Raw genomic sequence first — 22,715 nt, forward strand, 5'->3', positions numbered from 1 at the left:
AGCCCCATGTGGACAGAGGAAGTGCTTTGGGGATACCCTCAAGGCCTCACTGGCGAAGTGTGGCATTCTCACCAACACCTACCAATCAGTGGCCCAAGACCATCAAAACTGGAGGAGGAGTATCCAGGGAGTTGTCAATCACATTGAGACTTGTCATTGGGAATAAATGGAAGTCAGACGCAAACAGTGAAAGGAACGTGCTGCCACACCAATACCCCACGCACACCTTCCCATGACCACCACCTGCCCCAAGTGTAACAGAGTCTGTGGTAGTCACATCAGACTGTACAGTGAAAGAGAGTAATTTCGTCTGTGGGGGGACCGCTAATAACTGATGAGTGTTACTCTCTACCACTGAGACAGGACATACTTTGAAAAAGGAAAAGTGAATATGGGTATATTTAAATAAGAGATAGAGAGTGTAAAAATCATACTATCCTTCTCCAACCTCACTCCCCTCCACCTAGCTGGAAACTGCAATGGCCTGATACTAACCTTCCTTTTCCATTCATAGCCAGAGAATCATCTGATATGTCTTATTTTCTGTTGCTGCATCATTAAGTCTTGTATACTCCTGAGATCAATCTTTGCTCCTTCCCCTACTCCTATTTCTTATCTTGGTACCACCTTTTGGTGACAGCATCTGAAATCACAAAGTGCTCAGAAAAGCAGGGATTCTGAAAGCAGGAGCCTACAAGCAAGTCCGCCTAACATCTGACAGAGGGCAAATTTGGGAAGGTATTATTAAAGAAGCCAAAGCAGGATGGAATGATTACAATGAGGTCAGCCAGGTGGACCTCAAAGAACATGAGTTCCCGGACTGGGGCTGTTAACCTGATCCAATCAGGGAGCCCTGGCTGACAGATAAGGAATGCCAGGGGTAACTGGACTGTCTTGGATGTATTTGTTACTGCTACTTTTGTGATGACTGAAGGCGGGATTTGAGGTCTGTCCTCATTTCCTTGGAAACGGGTTGAATGGTGGGGTTTGGCTTTACCGCTCCTCTCCCTTGTAAGCTGCTATTTCTCTGTATACAGCTGTTAATATTAATTGTTTTAAAAATTTTATTAAAGCAGAGAAAAAAAAAGGAATGGCAGGGGTTCTGTTCACTCCTGGAGCTGGCTCGGATGGAACTGGATCAGTGTCGAGGACTCTCCATGTGCAAACACAGGGTGACTTGGTGATGGGATACCAGCCTCTAGAGAGTTATTTCATAGGGCACTTGGATTAGAGTCATGGAGTTGTATGGCATGAAAACAGAGCTTTCAGTCCAGCTTGTCCATGCTATCCAGATATCCCATCCTGATCTAGTCCCATTTGCCAGCATTTGGCCCATATCCCTCTAAACCCCTTCCTATACATGTATCCATCCAGATGCCTTTTAAATGTAGGCAGCATGGTGGCTCAGTGGCTAGCACTGCTGCCTCACGGTGCCAGGGACCCGGTTCAATCCCAGCCTCCGGTGACTGTCTGTTTGTGTGGAGTTTGCATGTTCTCCCCATGTCTGTGTGGGTTTGCTCTGGTTTCCTCCCACAGTCCAAAGATGTGCAGGTTAAGTGAATTGGTTATGCTAAATTGCCCAAGGTGTTCAGGGATGTGTAGGTTAGGTGCATTAGTCAGAGGTAAATGTAAGGTAGGGGGAATGGGTCTGGGTGGTTTACTCTTCAGAGTGTCGGTGTGGACCTGTTGGGCACTGTAGGGACTCTATGGAATGTTGTAATTGTACCAGCTGCCACCACTTCCTCTGGCAGCTGAATCCATACATGCAGCAGCCTCTACGTGAAAAGGTTACCATTTAGGTCCCTTTTAAATTTTTCCCCCTTTCACCTTAAACCGATGCCCTATAGTTTTGGACTCTCCTAACCTGGGAAAAAAAAACCTTGGCTATTCACCCTATCCATAGCTCTTGTGATTTATAAACCGCTAAGGTCCCCACTCAGCCTCCAATGCTTCAGGGAAAATAGCTCCAACCTACTCAGCTTTCCCCTATAAATCAAAGCCTCCAAACTGGACCAAATCCTTGTAAATCTTTTATGAACCCTTTCAAATTTAACACTATCTTTCCTATAGCAGGGAGGCCAGAATTAAATGCAGCATTCCCAAAAGTAGCCTCACCAATATCCTGGACAGCCACAATGTGACATCCCAGCTCATATACTCAATGTCCTGACCAATGAAGGCAGACAGGCCAAATGCCTTCTTCACTACCCTGTCGACCTGAGACACCACTTTCAAGGGAACTATGAACCTGCACCCCTTGGTTCCTTTGTTCCACAAAACTCTGCAGAGACCTACCATTTAAGCAAGATGTGTGCCTAATGCATGCCATAATGGGATAACACACCTGGAGTCTAAATTTCCCCTTGACTATGATACATTGCAGAAGAATACAGCAGCAGAAATCTTTTGCAGCAAGTAATTAAGGAGGCAAATGGAATTTTATTGCAAGAAGACTGGAGTTGAAAAATAGAAAAATCTTGCTACAATCATCTCGGATGCTGGTGAGGCTGCACCTCAAGTACTGTGTACAGTTTTATCCTCATGTTTAGCAAAGATTTATTGACATGGGAGGCAGCTGAAGAAAGATTAACTAGGCAGATTCCTAGGTGCAAAGGGCTTGATTTATTATGAATGGCTAAACACAGCCTTTCGTCAGGATTTCGAAGAATAAGGGATGGCCTTACTGATACATGCGAGATTCTGAAGGGGCTTGACAGAGTCGGTACTTCCATTAGTGGGGGAATATTGAACTTGGGGGCATGATTATGGGGCCATGATTATGGGGCCACATTCATTTCAAACTCAGATGCAAAGGAATTTCTTCTCCCAGCCACTAATGAACGTCTAGAATTCTCTACCCCCAGGGAGGTGCGGACGCTAAATCTCTGAAAGTACTTAAAGAAAAGGGTCTATGCAATTTTGAAGTATCAGGGAACAGAGGGCTATGAGAAGCTGGCATGAAAGACAAGTTGAAACCTGGGCAAATCAGCTATAAACGTGTTGAAAGGCATGGCAGGCTGGAAGGGCTGAATCACCCACTCCTGTTTCAATTTTTTTGTTCAAAATAGATCCGATCGCTATTCTGTTTATCATCTACCCTGAAAGATGGCAATGTCATAACTGATATCGTCAGGCTAAAAACTAATGCTTATATTTATTGATTGGTGAGACAAATTAGTAAAAAGCACAAAGAATAAATAATTCAAGATATAAATAAACAGATAAATTAAAGACTGAATCAGCCCACAGGACTTAAATATCCTCTTTTAGAAGGAATTACTCTCAGTTTGATCTTGTGAATACTTTTATGTAACAGTCATGTAACGACTCCTTGCTAAGAGATTTAAGTACAGCTGGTACTGAATCGATCCAATGCATCGCAATTCAAGTGAAGTAAGGAATTTCAAGAGAAGTCCTCAATTTCTGCGTCTCCAAAGTCAGATTCAATTGCCCGACAAAATAAAATTAGAGAATTATTGCATGGCATAGTCATGAGCAATCAGATACGTTGTGGCTCTCACACAATCAATACCATCAAAAAATTACACATTGAAATTTTCCAAGGAGAAAATCCTCCTTATCTGCTTGGATGTCAGCTCAAACAATCTGGCCTATTTCTGGGATTGCATGCTCCAGTTTGAAGCTCAGTAAATAAATACACATCTTCCATTTTGATACATTTAAAAAATAATACATCATAAAGGATGGACCCATTTTGTATTTTGACACAGGACAAGAACTCCACTTTTGTCTCAGCTGTTTATTGTTTTTGGGACATGGATTAGTTGGGTGTAACAGGCCCTGAGAGGTCTCAGCCCATTGTGGAGATTAGCAACTTTCAGCATCTGGTCCTGAGAATTCAATTAGAATTGCGGATGAACAGAGTTTAACGTTCTGATTGTTTATCTGATTGCCATGGAGCATACTCGGTATTAAATCGCAGGTTTGACATTCTCAAGCAGTTCACATTTTTAGGGGAAAAAAAGCAGCACAAAGTGCAAAAACAAATCCTAGTAACAGAGTAAAGATGTGAATACATAGATTAGTTTCCAAACAAGCCCAACAATACAGTGAGTGAACACATCAGGTAAATCTTTATTGGGTGTAATCGTGGTAGAGTCGGCTCTCCTGATATTTTTCCTTCATACATTCATTCATAGGATGAAGGTGTTCCTGGCTAGGTCAGCATTTACTGTTCATCCTCAAGCACACAAAGGGCAGCAAAGATTTACTGTTCTGGGTCTGGAGTCATATGGAGGCCAGACCAGCTCAGGATGGTGGACTTCCCTCCCAAAACCAGATGACACATTGAGTGGGTGACATGATTGTCATTAGACCAGCTTCATTCTAAACTATTGAATTCAAATTCTACATCTGCCACAGTAGGACTTGAACCCATGCTCCAGATTATTAGCCTGGAATTGTGGATTGTCTGTGACAATGCCACTAAACTGCTACCTCCTCAAATTTACTTTCATCAATATTACTACCTCCCTTTTCAGACTATTACACACAGTCAAGGTCTGGCTATATATCTCTGCTCTCCTTTCCATTGACTGCTTTAAAGTTTAATAAAGTAAACATGCTGTTGTATTGGTAACATCAGCAGGCAGAGACAATGATGGTTGAACAGGTTAGGCACTGTGTCACTAAATATCATCAACAGCAATTTCTGGCGTGAATGCATTAATTTCACAAGAGACCCTCAGTCACAGGATTACACAGCACCAAAAATGACCATTTGACCCTTCCAGCTTGGAAGAGGTATCCAAGAGTCTGACTGCCCCACTCGTGCTCGGTGATATCCAGCCTGGAAATGCTCCTATCTCACTTACCATTAGCAGAAATGCAGCAGGGGCTGTGTCTACTCTCTCCTGAGTTGAGAAAGACTGCATTGGAAATTCGAGTGAGCCTGATAAGGGTGGGGGTGAGAGGACGGAGAGGAGTGGTCCAGTGGCTTTCCCAGAGCACTTGGGCTAAACTGGAGTTATACAGCAGTCAGTGCAAACTAGAAAGCAGCACAAAGCTGCCTCCTGGTGGGGATAGGAGTGCCTTACATCACTTGGCACAAACTATGCTGCCACTATTTTCACCAATGCCTACCTGAAACCGCTGTGAATTGAAGTGTGGAGAGTACAACGGCACCCGAGAGAAACACTCAACTATCAGTTACTTGGGGGGGAGTTGGAGAGTTGACTAAAGCATCTTCAGAAGCATGACCCAGAAAAGGAGCTACGGTGTTTTCTTGATGTGCAGAGTATAATACGCCCAGGGCTCTGGAACGTACATGACTCCAGGGTATTTTTTTCGGAGAATTTTATCATTCCACAGGAAGGCAACCCAAGCAGAGATCAGGACCAGGGCAATGCAGAAAGAGTAGAACAAGAATAGGCCATTACTGTCCATCACCAGTCCTTTACGTTTCTTGTGCATGACTGTTGCCATCATAGCAAAGGTGGTAAAGATATAGAGGACGAAGATCTGACCCTCAGTCACCAGATACCTAGAGAAAAAGGGTAAAGGCTAAACTATAACCTTCACTTAAAACCAGTTCCTCTGAGAATCTTACAAAGAACTTTAAATCAATTCCACCCTCCATCATTTAAACCTTCCCATCCTGAAGGTAGTAGATTGTGGTGTGGCTTAAATTCAATTGTGACATTAGGACAACTGGAAAAAAAACCCAGTAAAAGCTACATTTAGGATTGATACCATGAATTCTTCTTCCTATATAGGTGGTGGGACTGCAGTGAAGGGAGGAGACATTGTGACTCGGGAGTGATAGCAGGAAACTGACTTAAGCTGGTTCTACATCTGTCCCGGTGACATTTTGAGAGAGTTGGAATACAAGTGCAGAGATGTCCTGCTGAGGAATACCATGGACAGTTTTGGGCCCCATATCGAAGGAATGATGTGCTGGCATTGGAGAGGTCCCAGAGGAGGTTCACAAGAATGATCCCAGGGAGGAAGGGCTTGTCATATCAGGAGCGGTTGAGAACTCTGGGTCTGTACACAGTAGAGTTTAGAAAGATGAGGGCGAATCCCCCTGAAACTTGCAGAATAATGAGGGGCCTGGATAGAGTGGATGTGAAGATGATGTTGCCACTAGGTTGTTTTTCAGACTGGAGGCCTGTGACCAGTGGAGTGCCAAAATGATCAGTGCTGGGTCCACTACTTGTCATCATTTATATAAACAATTTCGATGCGAGCATAAGCATATAGTTAGTAAAGTTGCAGATGACACCAAAATTGGAGGTATACTGGACAGCGAAGAAGGTTACCTCAGATTACAACAGGATGGTGATCAGATGGGCCAATGGGCTGAGGAGTGGCAAATGGCATTTAATTTAGATAAATACGAGGTACTGCATTTTGGGAAAGCAAATCTTAGCAGGAGTTGTACACTTAATGGTAAGGTCCTAGGGAGTGTTGCTGAACAAAGAGACCTTGGAGCGCAGGTTCATAGCTCCTTGAAAGTAGAGTCGCAGGTAGATAGGATAGTGAAGAAGGCATTTGATATGCTTTCCTTTATTGATCACAGCATTGAGTACAGGAGTTGGGAGGTCATGTTGCGGCTGTACAGGACATTGGTTAGGTCACTGTTGAAATATTGCGTGCAATTCTGATCTCCTTCCTATCGGAAGGATGTTGTGATGCTTGAAAGGGTCTAGAAAAGGTTTACAAGGATGTTGCCAGTGTTGGAGGATTTGAGGTATAGGGAGAGGTTGAATAGGCTGGGGCTGTTTTCCCTAGAGCGTCAGAGGCTGAGGGGGTGACCTTATAGGAGGTTTATAAAATGATGAGGGGCATGGATAGGATAAATAGACAAAGACATTTCCCTGGGGTGGGGGAGTCCAGAACTAGAAGACACAGGTTCAGGGTGAGAAGGGAAAGATGTAAAAGAGACCTAAGGGGCAACTTTTTCATGCAGAGGATGGTACGTGTAAAGGAATGAGTTGCTAGAGGAAGTAGTGGAGGCTGGTACAATTGCAACATTTAAAAGGCATCTGGATGAGTATATGGATAGAAAGGGTTTGGAGGGATATGGGCCAGGGTGCTGGCAGGTGGGACTAGATTGAGGTTGGCATATCTTGTCGGCATGGATGAGTTGGACTGAAGGGTCTGTTTCCGTGCTGTACATCTCTATGACCCAAGGGCATTGCCTTGCAGTTTGGGATGACCCTTTAGAACTGGGGTGAAGAGCAATTTCTTCAGCCAGAGGGTGGGGAATTTACAGAACTCATTGCAGCAGAAGTCTGTGGAGGCCCGGGCACTGAGTGTATTTAAGACAGAAATAGATTGGTTCTTGATTAGTGAGGAGATCAAGGGAGAAGGTAGGAGAATGGGGTTTAGAAATATACCAACCATGATTGAATGGGGAAGCAGACTCGATGGGCCAAATGGCCTAATTCTGCTCCTATATCTTATGGTCTTTGGGAATAAACTCAGCCCCACAAAACGAGTGAAGAAAAGCTCTTGGAATCATTTCAGGATCAACTGGATGCAGGGACTGGGAGACTGAAAACCCCTCAGGGGAACCAAGATGGACTTAATAGATCTTCTGCAGTCATCTTGTGACACTGTCAGTATTCAGTCAATTGACTATGCCGTTGGTCTGAATAGTGAGACTGCAAACCTCAGTGTGCTATTTGACTAAGGGGTTATCACACCTTGCCCAACCTGAAGCAAAGTCCTACAGTTACAGTGTAATCAGGGGATCACTAGGTATATTTTTCCTCCACACCTTTATTGCTGGGACATGGCCACCAATGGAAAAGTTGACCTTCATCACCCATTCCCAGATGCCCTGAGAAGGTGGTGTGACCCACTGTTTGGTTGGCATAAGGTTGGAAAGCTGATACAAGCCAATGGCTTGCCAAGCCACTTCCACGAACAATGAAAGCTATGGGAGTAAAGTCATGTATAGGCCAGACTGGGTAGAGCTGGTAGGTTTGCCTTTAAGTTGAACTGGTTGTGAACAGTTGACACCATTATGGTTTCTTTTCTTAAACTGAGGCTACTTTCTTTCTAGAAATAGTTATTTTGTCAAAACAAACTGAACTTGAAGTGCAAACGCGAGTTTATGAAAGGTCATTCTCTAGACTATGGCTGGAAATTTGAGTGACTCAAGCAGCACCATAACCACCTCATTACTGTACAGGTACCTCTAGAACTGATCATGGTGATATTTAGGACTACAGTAAATCTGGAATTAATGTAGTGCTTTTCTAGACAGGTGGGTTTCTCCAGCTTCACAGCTAATTAAGTACTTTCATGGTATGGTCACTGTTCTAATATTGGAAACACAGCAGCCAAAATGCATACAGCAAGATCCCAAAGGGGATAATCATCATGATAATGTTTTGAATGAAGTGTAAAAATCATCCATGATATTCCCTTCTTTGAAACCGGGGCGTGGGATATTTTGCATCCACCTGAGCAGGTAGATGGAGCCCTTGGTTTAATGTCACCTCAGACAGTGCAGCACTCTCTCAGGCATGCACTGATGAAGCACTCTTGATTTTTGTGCTTAAATCCCAGAGTGGGACTTGCCCCCAGAATATGCCGTTCCCTGAAACTAAAGACTGAAAGACCAAGTTGTGGTTATTCTTTGTTAAACACTTTCTGGTCTCTTACCAGTAGTACAGGCTACTTGGTCCAAGCAGCAGCCATGCTGACAGGGGCATTCTGCTGTCTCTGCTACAGCGAGTGAAGCAGCCAGTGAAATACAAGCTGAAAATGATGAAGAAGGGAACATACCTGAAGCACAAAAATCAACACAACACAAGAATTAGTCAACCCAGCTTATCCTCATACCCCTGGAACCAAGTAACAGCTTGAACTGCAGTCTCACAAATACGCGCAATAATTAATCAGACATCATGGATTGAGAAGTAGTAAAAGGTTCTTTGCAACATCAGGCTGCTTTTTTTTTGATAGAATCCCTACAATGTGGAAACAGGCCCTTCGGCCCAACAAATTCACACCAACCCTCCGAACAGTAACTCACCCAGACCTGTTCCCATACCCCTGACTAATGCACCTAACACTACGGGCAATTTAGCATGGCCAATTCACCTAACCTGCATGTCTTTGGACTGTGGGAGGAAACCGGAGCACCCGGAGGAAACCCACACAGACGCATGGAGAGCATGCAAACTCCACACAGTCACCCAAGGCTGGAATTGAACCCAGGTCTCTGGTGACATGAGGCAGCAGTGCTAACCACTGTGCCACCGTGCTGCTTTATGAAGGAGTTAGAAATCACCTGGCAGGGACAATGTTTTCACACAAGTTGGTAGTCATGGCAGGATCTTTAACATGGGATACTGCATATTTTTGCTGCTCCAATCCAATTTTCATTTAGTATGCACAAAAAACACTGACAATCATGCGCTCTCAAATGAGAATTTATTTGTCTAACAATGCACACAAACTGTGTACATGTATATATATTTTTAAAATACATGTATACACACGCAATTTGATTAATTGTTGCCACATGCACCCAAGTACAGTGAAAGGTTTTGTTTTGTGTGCAGTACAAGCAGATCATAGCAAACAAAGATCATGGGGTGATTGAACAGAGCGAGGAATATAAAGTTACAGTTGCAAAGATGGTGCTCAAAAAGCAAGATCAACATCTCTCTCTCACACAGACACAGGCACACACAACTTTCCAGCAATTAAGGATAAATACTGGACGATTTTATTTTCTCCTCTTTGAGATCAATGGGATCAACTCATTTAACACAGACTAGAGTCAAAGGTGAGTCCTTCCCTGAACCCCTAATAGGAATGCTGCAGTTTCCCAGGACCCCCCCCCTCACGATCATCTGAACCCCAGCAGTGACTAATAACAAAATAACTGTGTTGCAGAATACAGAAGAGCAAAGGAGGTTATTAAAGCTAAGTAACAGGTAAAACTAAAAAAAGTGTTTGCCCTTTACTTTCACAGAGAAGAGCTTCACTCAATGTTTTTTTTTAAAGAAAAAAGAAAAGGACTCTGTGCTTCCAAGAAAAATGCCTAAATTACTGACTCCACTTCAAATAAAACAATTAAATCCAGGTAAATAATAGATTACACATCTACAAGGGAAACAATACTTTGTCAATGACCCAGCCCATCTGTGTTTCATTGACACCATAGCCAGGGCACTGCCTATCAGTTGTGTCTGAATTTTGTACTCAAGCAGAAAAAAGGTAATATGTTGCATGCAATCATACTTCACTAGGTTGATGTATGTTCATCTCAGCGCGCACCACAATGTTATCCATATTACAAGATGTGCCCTTTTGCTGTTGTGAAACTATATCTCAGAGGAAGAAAGGAGTAATGGTGAGAGACAGTCCGAGAGCAAGAATGAGCTTAGTGGAGGGTGAAAGGGGCTGAGTGCCAGCTCATAAGCTTAAATGAAATGCTTCACTTGATAGTTAATCCCAAGTTTCATACAATGTCATCAAAAGTTAATGAATCTGTATAGATTTGCTCTATTCAACTTCCTGCAGCGATACTGCATTGAAATGAGATCAGGCATTTTAACAATATCTCGCATCCAATGAAACAGTTGGAACTACAGTGTTACAGCACTTCAGACACTGCACTGCGGAGAATGTAGAATTGGAGGATAAACTCAATATGGAGCACACAGTCTCTCACTCAACTGGCATGGTCTGACTAGAGATTGTTATTACCCCTCAGTTTTACCCACCCCCAGCTTTTCTCTGGTTACGAGCAGCTGACTAGTTGAGTCCTGAAGGAGTTGATTCAAAGATGAACCAAATGACCCAGTTACCATCCTTCGTATAAAAACTGAAAGAACTGCAGATGCTGTAACTCCATCTAAAACAGATGTTGCTGGAAAAGCTCAGCAGGCCTGGCACCATCTGTGGAGAGAAATCAGAGTTAATGTTTCGGGTCCAGTGACCCTTCCTCAGAACTGATGGTAGCTGGGAAAATGTCAACTTATACGAAGAAGGTGGAATTGGGGTTTATAAGGAGTAACCGATAGGTGGGAATAGAGCCCAAAGAGAGAGAACAGTTGGACAGACAAAGGAGTCAATAACAATCTGGTTGGGAGGGTGAATAGCTGATAATGGAGACTGTTAGGGGCTAACAATGTTAGGGGCAGCAGCCGGGGAGCAGGAGAGTCGACGTTTCAGACGTAACTCCTTGATGAAGGGCTTATGCCCGAAATGCCAGCTCTCCTGCTCCCTGGCTGGTTTCTGACCTGCTGTGCTTTTCCAGTGCCACATTTTTTGACTCTGTAGGACTCGCTTTCTCCTTGTTATCACATAGTCTGCCATTACACATTATCCACTAACTGTTGCCATTAATGTTATTCACCCTCCCAACCAGAATGTTACCAACTTCTTTGTCTGTTCAACTCTTTTTTCTCTCTATCTCCATCTATCGTTTACTCCTTACCTCCCCCCATCTTCTTCATATAAACCAACATTTTCCTAGCTACCATCAGTCTGAGGAACGGTCACCAGACCAGAAACATTAACTCTGATTTCTCTTCACAGATGCAGCCAGACCTGCTGAGCTTTTCCCGCAACATCTGTTTTTGTACATCCTTCATGTATAGGACTGAGCAACTTCATTCTCGAGTAGGTCCAAATGTCATTGGTGGAGGAAGTCCACTCACTACCCATTCTCTAACCCAGGAGGGACCTGTCAACAGCTAGGAACACTGACTGAGCGTCTGCTCAGGGGAAACACAACAACAGGATGTGTATTCAGCCACTGAGCCATCAGGGCTGACTTTGGCTGCCTTCTGTACACTGATGGAGAAAAAGAATATCTTTCAATTTACTTACCACATCAAATGGCCTAAGGATTCATCATAGTAATACAGCAGCTCAAACGAGTCAATCTGTGGATTTAAACAAAAGAAACAATAACTTTGCCAATGACTCAGCCCATCTGTGTTTCTTTGACACCATAGCCAGGCCAATGCCTAGCTGTTGTGTATGAATTTTGTACTCAAGCTGACTGCTGACCGAGAATGCACCAAGCCTTCAGCATCACATATCTCTGTTCCAGAGCAGCCTGGTACAGTGCATTGTGAAGATCCCTCTTCCCTGACCTTGTACTCATCTCAGGAGATCAACTCCATTGATGCACCACTCTTCATGTCCTTCACAAGATACTCCGAAACATTCCTGAGTGAGATTACTGACCTAGATTAATGCCAATTGTGCACTCAGGACACATGACAGAACTGGACTGAGACTGAACTCATTTTTCACTATTCTGATTCGTCTGAGAAGGGTTAACTCTGTTCCTTTCACCACATATTCTGCCTTAGCATTCTTTTTCCCCTACTGGGGCCTTAAAGCCATGACTAGAAGCTACTTCCAGTTCAACAACAATGGTGCTGCATTCATGTAGCACCTTTAAAGCAGTAAACCATCCAAAGATCCTTCACAAAGCGATACCAAGCAAAATCAGAGTGCCATGTAGAGAACTATTCAGACAGCTTGATTAAAAGCTTGATCAAAGTGATAGATTTTTAAAAAGGTGCATCTCAAAAAGGACGAGGGAACTGGATATGTTTAGGAAGGGCTTGCTGAATCTAATGAAGACAGGGTGTGATGGAGGTAAGCCTCCTAGATGTGACCTCAGTACTCACATCTTAGTGTTTCTGCTAAGAGGTTGGACCTTGGACTACTCAGAGCATGTTGCTCTGTAGCCTTGTCATTATTCAGCGTAACAATAAAACAGTTTAACAATTACTAAGAAGTCTGGTTTGAGCTTGTAACAAGTCCTGAAGAACGAACACATGATCAAACACCTCAGACCCTGAAAGCTGAAGCACACCTGTCAATGATGAAGCAATGAAAATCAGGGACATGAAAGTGATAAAAAGACTAGGTCAAACTCACTGCATATCCCTATGCCCTTAACCAAGCTGAACTTGCATGGGTTTCATTAGAGCGAAAGCATTTTTCAATGTGATGGTCCTTACCAACGTTTCTGGTTTCAAGTCCTTCATAATTGGGTTTTCACGCACAGACAAGTGGAGTTGGTAGCCACTTAAAATCAGACGATGATTTACTGAATCGCCAACCAGGTGAATGCTTGCTCCCATAACGAACGTTATTATACAGATGTACACGGCTGAGATAGGGAGTGTCTTGGGAGAACGTTCAATAAGCTGCAAAGATATTCAAGAGTGAGTGAACATTAAAATGTTCTGGAAATAAGTCCTTGAGAGCTCAATTAATTTTTTGATCACCAGTGCCTATTTCTCCTATTCTCTCCTCTTTCTGTAAGGGGCTACAGTTCCACACAGGAGGCCTTGTGGGACCTGGGGTTGGGTCCCTACCTCAGTGCCAGGAGCTCTGGGATTGATCCTATTCCAGGACTAGTTAGCAATGGAATGCACTTCCAGGATATAGCCAACCAGTTTGAGGAGCAGGCTGTAAATCCCTCCCATAGGCCCGATGGCAAGTTGTTAAGAGCAGGAGAGTTTCCTAATCAGCCATCTTGCAGAAGGCAGTGGCAAACCACTGCAGTAATTTGTGTGCAGACCAGTCCATAGGAAGTCCATGACCTGCTACTGAGAAATTAGGACTGGATGAAAGGCAGACTGTTTGATTCAGAATGGTTGCAGGCTGCACGTGTCAGCCTGAGTTCTGGGCATCAGCAAGCTATTCAACTATGTATGGCAACACAGGGAAGTCTGATCTTGGCCTCACCTTCCTATGAGCTTTAAATTCATTGGGAGGCAGTCAGCACACGGCTGTGTGGTCTCCCTCGTAAGAGACCAATTGGCAAAACCGATACAACCAGGGTTTGGTCCTGAAGGGTTATGCCCGAAATGTTGACCTCTCCATCTCCTGATGCTTCCTGGCTTGCTGGGTTTTCCAGCCTTCTGCTTGTCTACACAGGGTTTGGTCGCATGACAAACACTACTTTTCTATTGTGTTAACATTTTAGCAGGCTTGCTGGTCCTTCTCCACCAACACAAGGATCTCAAATATTCGAGGGAAAGCAACCCATTAACAGTCACAGCATCTCAAGGGTCAACCCTTGATGCAAAATCTAACACAGCAAAGATCAGGAATCAAAGTTGGAAGTTTTGAGCTCCTCTGGGCTCAGCTCCACGCTCGGTGCTGTACTTGGCCATGAGGCCACAGAGATGGATTCACTGGGGACACTAAGAGACGCAATTGCAATCTCTGTGACTGATAAAAGCAAAGGTCTTACCTTAAGGAGGAGGAAAGGTGTGATGATGTTGTAGGCCATGTGAAAATAATCACCGACACTTGGTTTACTCAATGGAAACCACTCGACTGGAAGAACAATCTACAGATGAGCACACAGTAGACCTGATCAGTTTCAATTGGGTAAAATGGCACAGATAGTGTAAATGGAGACACCTCCTGCCCTTCAACACAATCCCATCCCCATGACTCTCCTCCCCTGCTGATGGGCTCCCGAGTACAACTTGCCACAAAAGACACTTCTCCGGTGTTAAATTAGACAGTGTTCATTTAACATGGAGCCATGTTACAACACGGGGTAAACACGGGGTAAACCTTCCTGCTTATCTTCAACCAGCAATACAGAAAAGATTTATCCCATGCAGTAATCTGTGAAATTTCAAGTGGCCAAGAACTATTTAAAATAAAAATTAACAAATTTATTTCTTAAGGTATAACAGAGAATAATTAACTAACTATTTACATCTCCTTCCGCTAACCTATCTTTTTCTTTTCCCTCTACAATATTGGTCCAATAAAAATCCTGATTAAGATTTACAAAACAAAACTTCTTATCTCAAAACCAGGCAGTTTTCGGTTCTTCACTGTACTGCTGTCTTCTTTTCTTCTTCTTGGGGATTTTGCTTCACAGGTTGAAGAGAGCTATTTTTCAGGTGGTTTTTACATGCTGGTGGCTTGGCAGTTCTCCTCCCAACTATTCATTTTTTCCTGGACTTATATACACAAAGTATCGGATTGTGTAATTGGCTTTTAAGATTGCCAATATACTAAATTCAAACTTGATTGGAGTTTGGTCTTTTTTGAGGGGTATAATATAAACTGATTGGGTGAATTCAAATTTGTTTTTGTCGCATATCTCACTCAGCAAGTGCTATCTGTTCTGAACCAAATGTTACGTTGTCAATTCTCCAGCACTCAGTGTGCTTGCCAAGTCCTTCACTCTCAAAGGTACAGTGTACTTCTACACTTTCTTAACACCATTATAGAAAATACACCCAGTGTTGACAGAGTGCACACTTTCCTGAAGGACAAGGTACAACCTTCAGCATTGAAACAGACCATTCAGCCCACATGGCTCATGCTAGTGTTTGCTCGACACAAACTCTTTATCCTTACTCATTAGCATTTCCTTCTACCTCTTTGGCCTCATGATTTTCCAGTTCCCTCTTCACACTCTTAAGTTCTATGACTCTTGGTACACATTCTGACTGCCGTCTGAACAATTCTCCCGAATTCCCTTTTAATTTTATCAGTGACTGTTTAATGTTGATGATCTCCAGCTCTGGTCTCCCCAACAAGTGTAAACATCATCTCTCCATCTATTGTGAACCAAACCTTTTCTTAATAGTAAGGCCTCTATCGAGGCACCTCTCAGCCTTCTCTTATCTAGAGGAAACAGCATCAGCCTTGGGTTTCTGGGTAGTGACTGGGCACATTTTCAAAGCCTCGTGATTACATTCAGTTTAATATAATTCGTTAACTTAGGACTCACCATCGCAATTGGACGTCCAAAATCCAGGATCCAGTTTTGCACTGTGAAATAGAACCAAAGATCCAGGTGGAACTGAGGCTTTTTGTCCAGGACCTCAGACTCATTTCCTACATTCCTACAAAATAACAATGACAAAGCGGTTTACTCTTAACGTCCTGCTGCTCTTCTGAATTATCATTGAGACACATTCCACTCTTGGCTCTGACCAATTGTGCTTATCTCCAGCAATATCTCACTTGTAAAACATGGAGTGATATACGTTGGGAGGAGGAATCAGAGGATAAAGAGATGTAAAACATGAAAAGCAATTGTGGGGTGTGTTGTGGTCTGACTCCTCCAGCCTGTGCTGTGTTAACAATTTCAGATGGGGTGTCAGAGTCTTATCTTCGGGATGAGAGATAAGCTGAAGAAAGCTGTGGGACAAAGGGGTATTTAGGGGAAACCTCATAACCTACACTCTTACAAGTTCTAGTGTAAACAGTGGTGGAAGCAACATCTGCAACTGCTTTCAAAAGAAAAGCTGATATAGGCTTTGAAATTAAACTATCTGGACAAGAGGCCCCAGGAATTAACTCAAACAATCGCGACCTTGGGCTGCATGCTATGGTACGTTTTAGGGATGTGGAGTTTGCTAATCTTTAGATATCAGAAACAAATGATGGATCTGTTCTGTAATTTTCAAAAAAGTGTCCAATGCCCATTTGTATCATGAATAATACACATGAATCCTCTAATCTCACTGAGGTTTGTTAACCTTTCACCTCAAGTACTGTGGCCAAGCAGAGCTCGAAGCACTTAGTTGAGACACTCTCTCAGTTGCCGATATTTACAGAAATCATCGACTACTAGTCCACACAGATCAGAAGCTTTGCAGTTCCAAATCACATTCATAAACGGAAAATGCTGCAGATGCTGGAAATCTGAAATAAAAACAAAGTTCTGGAAAATCTCCACAGGTCTGGCAAGGTCTGCAGAGAAACAAAGTCATCGTTTCAAATCTAAAATGACTTTGCAATGAGATGCTGCAAGGCCAGCGGAGCTTTTTCCAATCTCTTTATCACATTAGGCTAGCTAATCTCAGCCAGCACAGTAACATTAGGAACCAGACCCCAGCTGGAAGTGGAGGTGGATGTGGGCATACAGGTTGGGCTGAGATCAACTGCAGAATTTGCCAAAGTTGACTTCAGAGCTGAAGGGGATAGGTCAATTCTCCACTCACACTGCTGTGAGTCAGCATTGTTTCCACTGCAACCGGTTTAATTTTAAAGTTTCAGGTGGTATCTCCATGTGGTCCCCAGCTCAATCTTTATCCCTCATCATTCCCCATCCTACCGAGTTGAGCAAATTTTGAAATCAACACACCCATGCTTGAAGGCAGCCAAAATCTAGCCGTATCACTGTTTATATAAAGACTGACCATGTAGACAAAGAGTTCCAAGGGCCTGTAGAACTGCCATTTAGCAGTGCAACCTTCAAGATAAGAAGGAAACAATTTCAGGTAATAAGTGCAGTGCATCTTTGTCACAGATTTCCACTTTCGGTAACAATTCTGGAGTAAGAATCTGTCTGCTCTATTTTTGTAGTCACATGACAATCTCATCATCACTGCTTACATCACAAAGGTTAAATCATTATCATTCCTGTCATATTCATTGTCCACAAACATTCACTGAAAGTAAGTCACATTTAAGAGTTTTAAAACCTATTAATAAGTAGTATGCAAGTTATAAATAAGTAGTGAGCTTTAGCTGTTTGAGAAAGACTGGATATTCTTTTCTGGCATTTAAAAGTCATTGGTTTCCACATTATTTCATTCCCCAGTGGCTTAAGAGAATAGACTCCTTGTAATTGGGTCTTTGTTTAGTTCCGAATTAGCTAAGCTGTGTAGGGACAACCAGAGCATTCGTCACGAATTTTTACAATGATAAATAAATCTGACAAGCTAAAATGAACAAGACTGAGTACAAACAAAACATCATTGAACTTCATTCTCCTTTTCAAAAAGTCAAAACAATAAAAACACTTTTCCCATGCTACCTTTCAAATTGCAATTGATTCTTGCTCACCTTATTTGGCAACGTTACTATAAACTGTCAAATTCCCCTAGCACCCTCAGACTGCTGAGCTAAGCCCAAACTGCCGATGTGAATCATCAATGAGAGATTCCTGGCCCCAGAACTGTCTAAAGGGACCAAGAACAACTGACCAAAGTTTCACCCCCCAAAGTGTAGCAGTTAATCAAGCCCAATTCCCCTCTTCCAGGGGAATATAAAAGCTGTCAGGATGTAAATCATACAAAATGCACATATTTTTGGGACGTTAACACTTTGCTTAGTCAGTGGCCAAGCTAGAAGAACCCTTGATGTTCGGGTCACTACATTCCCCAGGTATTAGAAACACTGAAACCTTCAAGCCTGCTTCATCGAAATAGCTAATCGTCCAACTCAGTCCCCTGTTCTCACTTTCACCCCATTCCCTTTGAGGTCTTTAGCCCCCAAAACTATATGTAACATCATTCAACAGGAAAGGAATATTGCAGAGCTCTGTAAATGTTTCTGATATTATCCACACAAATACATATGTGCTGAGAAACCAGCTACCATTCACCCATTTTAACCTTGAATGTATTGTTAGCAAGACAGAGGATTCCAAAATTACAATACAGTGTGGAGAGCTTCATTTATATCATGAGTCAGCCGGATACATTTACCAGCATAATTCTACTAGTAGCTTTCACTCGAGTGGGATCAATGTCCTTGGGGCTATTACACGAGTAGTTACGTGGCTGTTAAACCACTTGGAGGATTGATACAAGTGAGTGCCAGTTGGCTAGATTTCTGCTGGAAAAGCAAACTGAACTATAGTGAGCAAATTTACTCAATGGTAAACGGTCATAACTAATACTTGCAATAGCAGCCTTAATTAACCTAAGCATAATTGATCTGGCTTAACACAGAGAAGTGAAATCATCAGAACATTGTCAGGGTAGATGCTGAGAAAATGTTTCCCTTGATGTTGGGAGCAATCTAGAATTAGGGACATAGTTTCAGAGTATGTCATCTCAGACAGAGGAGGGTCTCAGAGGATTATTAATCTTAGGAGTTCACCACCTGAGAACAGTGAAGGCTCAGTCAAAGAACATATTCAAGGCTGCGTTAGACTGATTTTTGATCTACAAAAAGCAGGGGAGTCAGGCAAGAAAGGAGTCAAGAGCACAATCAGATTAGCCATCGTTTTATTGACTGGGGGAAAATCAGGCTTGTGGGGGTCAACCAGTCTATTCCTGCAAATTTTCATGTTTTTGAATCACTGAAAATACACTTAAGGTATACCAGGAGCTGAATAAAAAAAAGAGTAAACAGAGTAATTCTCATTTCTTTAACCTCTAGAGATCAACACTTATTTTTCTTCCCTAGTGTATTATTTTATTTATTTATGATTTCTAGCATCTGTAGTGGCTCCCAAACTTGAATAGCTGAGACACTGAATACTTGGGCTTCCCCATAAACAACGGTCACAAAGGGCCAGGGAGGGAGTGAACAGAGGTGCAAAGTGGAGGAAGTGAGGACTAGAGATGCTGAAGATCAGATACGAAAAGTGTGGTGCAGGAATAGTCCTGATGAAGAGTTCATGCTCGAAACGTTGACTCTCCTGCTCCTCGGATGCTGCCTGACCGGAGATGGCAGAATCGGTCTCAGGTGACATTACCACAGGAGCTGTACAGCATTAACTAAGTACCCATTATGCAGCCTGCCCAGTTCGGTCTCTCTGAACAGGCCATTATCTACTGCTTTCAAGAAAAGCTAACTTTATCCCCAGCATCACAGGAAAAGTGAAAAACACTAACACTGCCAGCATCAGTATTCCCACTTTTATCCCATTCTTAGCAAACGTGCGAGTTGCACATTGTGAAGGGAGTAGAAAAATTGATTTTTAAAAAAGCACAGAAATAAATCCTGTTTCTGATCTGAATTGATGTCACTGCCACTGTTTTTGAAAGCAGCCCATACGGAGTTATGTTTCCAAAAATGGGAATTAACATTTGGAGGATTCTACTGGTGCAGTGGAGTTTAACTCTGCAACAAAGATTAAACATTGTCATTATGGGCTAGCTTTTTTTGAAATCAGTTAGAGATTTCATGACCCACTTTTGGACTTCAGCACAAAAGACTAGGCTTACATCAAGTTGCGAGAAGATTTGTAACTCAGGCTGAGGTTCTGGATGTCGGTTTGCTCGCTGTACATCAAGGGCAGTACGGAGGGAGTGCCGCACTGTCAGAGGGTCAGTGGTGAGGGAGTGCTGCACGGAGAGGTACCACCTTTCAGGAGGAGCAGTAAATATTAAGATCCCCAAGATGAGGTGGAGAAAGGGGTTCCCCTGTCAGTTATGAAGCAGACCTGGGATGTTCTGTCTCGTTCACTGGGCCAATATTTATCCCTCAAACAACAAACCCCCTCCCCCAACCACACACAAAACAGATTGTCTGCTTGTTGCTACTTTATGGGAGCTTCCTGTGCACTATTTGGCGCTTCTTTCAACAGTGAGGTTACACTTCAGAACTTCACGGAGTGTAAAGCACTTGGGAACATCTTGGGGTCGCGTCGGTGCAAAGGGAAAAGGGGGTTTAAAAAGAAAGAGAGACAGAGAGGGCGAAGTATTGTAGAAGGAAACAAATTCAAACATGTATTTCTCAGAGTTGGCAGGCCTGCAAGCAGCCGTGGCCCTTCAAACAAAACAGAACAGCAAAGAGTACAATGTGAGCTGGTAAAAACGACCAAACCTGGGGACGAAGAGGGGAGTTTGCACAGGAGATTGCTGTCGCTTCCGCATGTTTTTGGGGTTGAGTCTCTGTCTGCTCTTTCCCTTTTGTGTCCTCTATTTCCTCTGCAAAAGGCTCCCTTCCACCGAGAGGTAGAGTTTTGTCCCGGTCCAGCTTCCAGCGACAGAAGATCAAGAAGCCCGGACCCAGTCACTGTAATGTGACCGAGCGGCAGCGCAGCTACAGCGGATAGGAGGAGCAGGAGGTCTGGGCACCTCCTGCCTTACGCTGTCTACATCCACATTCATTTACTGATTCCCACGGTTTGGGAGAGGGATGAAGAAAGGTTTTGTAACAGCAGAAACCCGGTTTGGCCACACTCCAGAGACACTCCTCTCTGTGAACGCCCAAATCCTGATCAGCAGCCTGCATTCCTGTAGCGCCTTGCACTTTTAGGAGGAAACATCCCAAATCTCTTCTCAAAGTGAAGCACCCGGTTATGTATAAAGTCGTAATTGGACAGGTGGCCCCAAAAAGGACAGAAGAAATTTTTGGGAGACCAACTCAATCAACTGTCCCTTTCCCAACCCAAGACTATATCACTGAGAAGGACAGCAGACAAAAGGGAACACCACCATCTGCAAGTTCCCCTCCAAATCACTCACCATCCTGGCTTGGAAATATCACCGTTTCCTTTAGTGTCACTGGGTCAAAATCCTGGATTTACAGAACATGGACTGCAGAGGTTTAAGAAGGCACCTCACCATCACCTTCTCAAGAGCAACTAGAGATTGGTAATACACGCTGGCCTATTGAGTGAATGAGAAAAAGAAATCTGAGAACTACAAGGCTCAGTTGGAGAGACATTAGGCTAGTAGCTAACTGGTTGAAATCAGTGTTACTCAGAGACCAGCATTAGGTCAGTAGAGAACTATGATTAAGGGGCTGCAAAGATTGGAGATGAAAGTATTTGAATCTAGTGTGAACTCATATCCTTTGATCTTTCTCACAATTGGAAGTAATAAGTTAGCACCTTTGTCCCATTGGCTTTCCTGATATTATAGTCTTTAACTGGACATTAAGTAAGGATTAGTTTCTGTTCAGCTGTGACACCTCTCCTAGTGGAATAGATTATTAAACTCACATATTGAATCATTAACAGGGGCGTGGCAGGAATTGACATGTTTTGAACCTGCAAAATGTCCCTCTTTCATGAAACAGTAGCCAGGTGGTTGTGAGCTTCATTTAGTACCTGAATGTCATGTGCCTGGGTGACAGGCATCAGAAGTGAATGCTGCCTCTGCGAGCAGTGCATGGTAACATTAATGGGAGAGAGTTTATGATGAGGGGGACATTCGGGGCAAGAGAATAAACTGGGAGGTGCGTAATAAATTAATGAAGGTGATAAGTTTACTCGCGAGCTGGTAGATTTGTACTCAGACGTTTCATCACCATGCTTGGTAACATCATCAGTGAGCCTCCGGTGAAGTGCTGGTGTTCTGTCCCGCTTTCTATTTATGTGTGTTGGTCTGTTGCAGTGGGTGGTATCATTTCCAGTTCTTTTTCTGAGAAGTTGGTAAATGGGGTCCAAATCGATATGTTTGTTAATGGAGTTCTGGGTTGAATGCCAGGCCTCTAGGAATTCCTGTGCATGTCTTTGTTTAGCCTGTCCCAGGATGGATGTATTCTCAGTTGAACTGGTTTCCCTCATCATCAGTGTGTATGGACACTAGTGATAGTTGGTCATGTCTTTTGGTGGCTGCTTGGTGCTCATGTATCCTTGTATCTCGATAAGCGCAGTCTGCCAATTCCTACACAACAGACCTAAACAAGAAGATACAACACAACCAGAGACTCTTGCCACCCTGCCACACATTAAAGACATCTTGGAGATGACGACCGGACTACTCCAGCCCCTAGGCATTACAGTAGCCCACAAATCTGCCACTACACTGAAACAGCTCCTAATGAATTTTAAGGACCCTGTACCAACAACCAGCAGAACAAACGACATATAACAAAATACCCTGTAAGGACTGCAACAAACATTACATTGGGCAGATGGGCAGGAAACTGGCCACTAGGATACATGAGCACCAAGCAGCCACCAAATGACATGACCAACATCACTAGAATCCATACACACAGATGAAAAGGGACACCAGTTTGACTGGGACAATACATCCATCCTGCAACAGGCTAAAGACACACGGGAATTCCTAGAGGCC

The 22,715-nt window shown here is 43.3% G+C and overlaps 1 protein-coding gene across 1 annotated transcript; it reads right to left on the bottom strand.

Moving 5' to 3' along the window:
- Positions 1-3,135: 3,135 nt before the first annotated feature.
- LOC122540906 (ceroid-lipofuscinosis neuronal protein 6 homolog) lies at positions 3,136-20,891 on the bottom strand. The gene is made up of 7 exons (XM_043677189.1): positions 20,509-20,891; positions 15,728-15,842; positions 14,219-14,317; positions 12,975-13,163; positions 11,824-11,879; positions 8,638-8,760; positions 3,136-5,503 (listed from the first exon to the last, which is right to left on the bottom strand). The coding sequence occupies exons 1-7, from the start codon at positions 20,556-20,558 to the stop codon at positions 5,233-5,235; spliced, it is 903 nt and encodes a 300-aa protein (XP_043533124.1). The 5' UTR covers positions 20,559-20,891; the 3' UTR covers positions 3,136-5,232.
- Between the last annotated feature and the right edge of the window lie 1,824 nt (positions 20,892-22,715).

The sequence above is a fragment of the Chiloscyllium plagiosum genome, chromosome 36, assembly GCF_004010195.1.
Source record: "Chiloscyllium plagiosum isolate BGI_BamShark_2017 chromosome 36, ASM401019v2, whole genome shotgun sequence".
Taxonomy (NCBI): Eukaryota; Metazoa; Chordata; class Chondrichthyes; order Orectolobiformes; family Hemiscylliidae; genus Chiloscyllium; species Chiloscyllium plagiosum.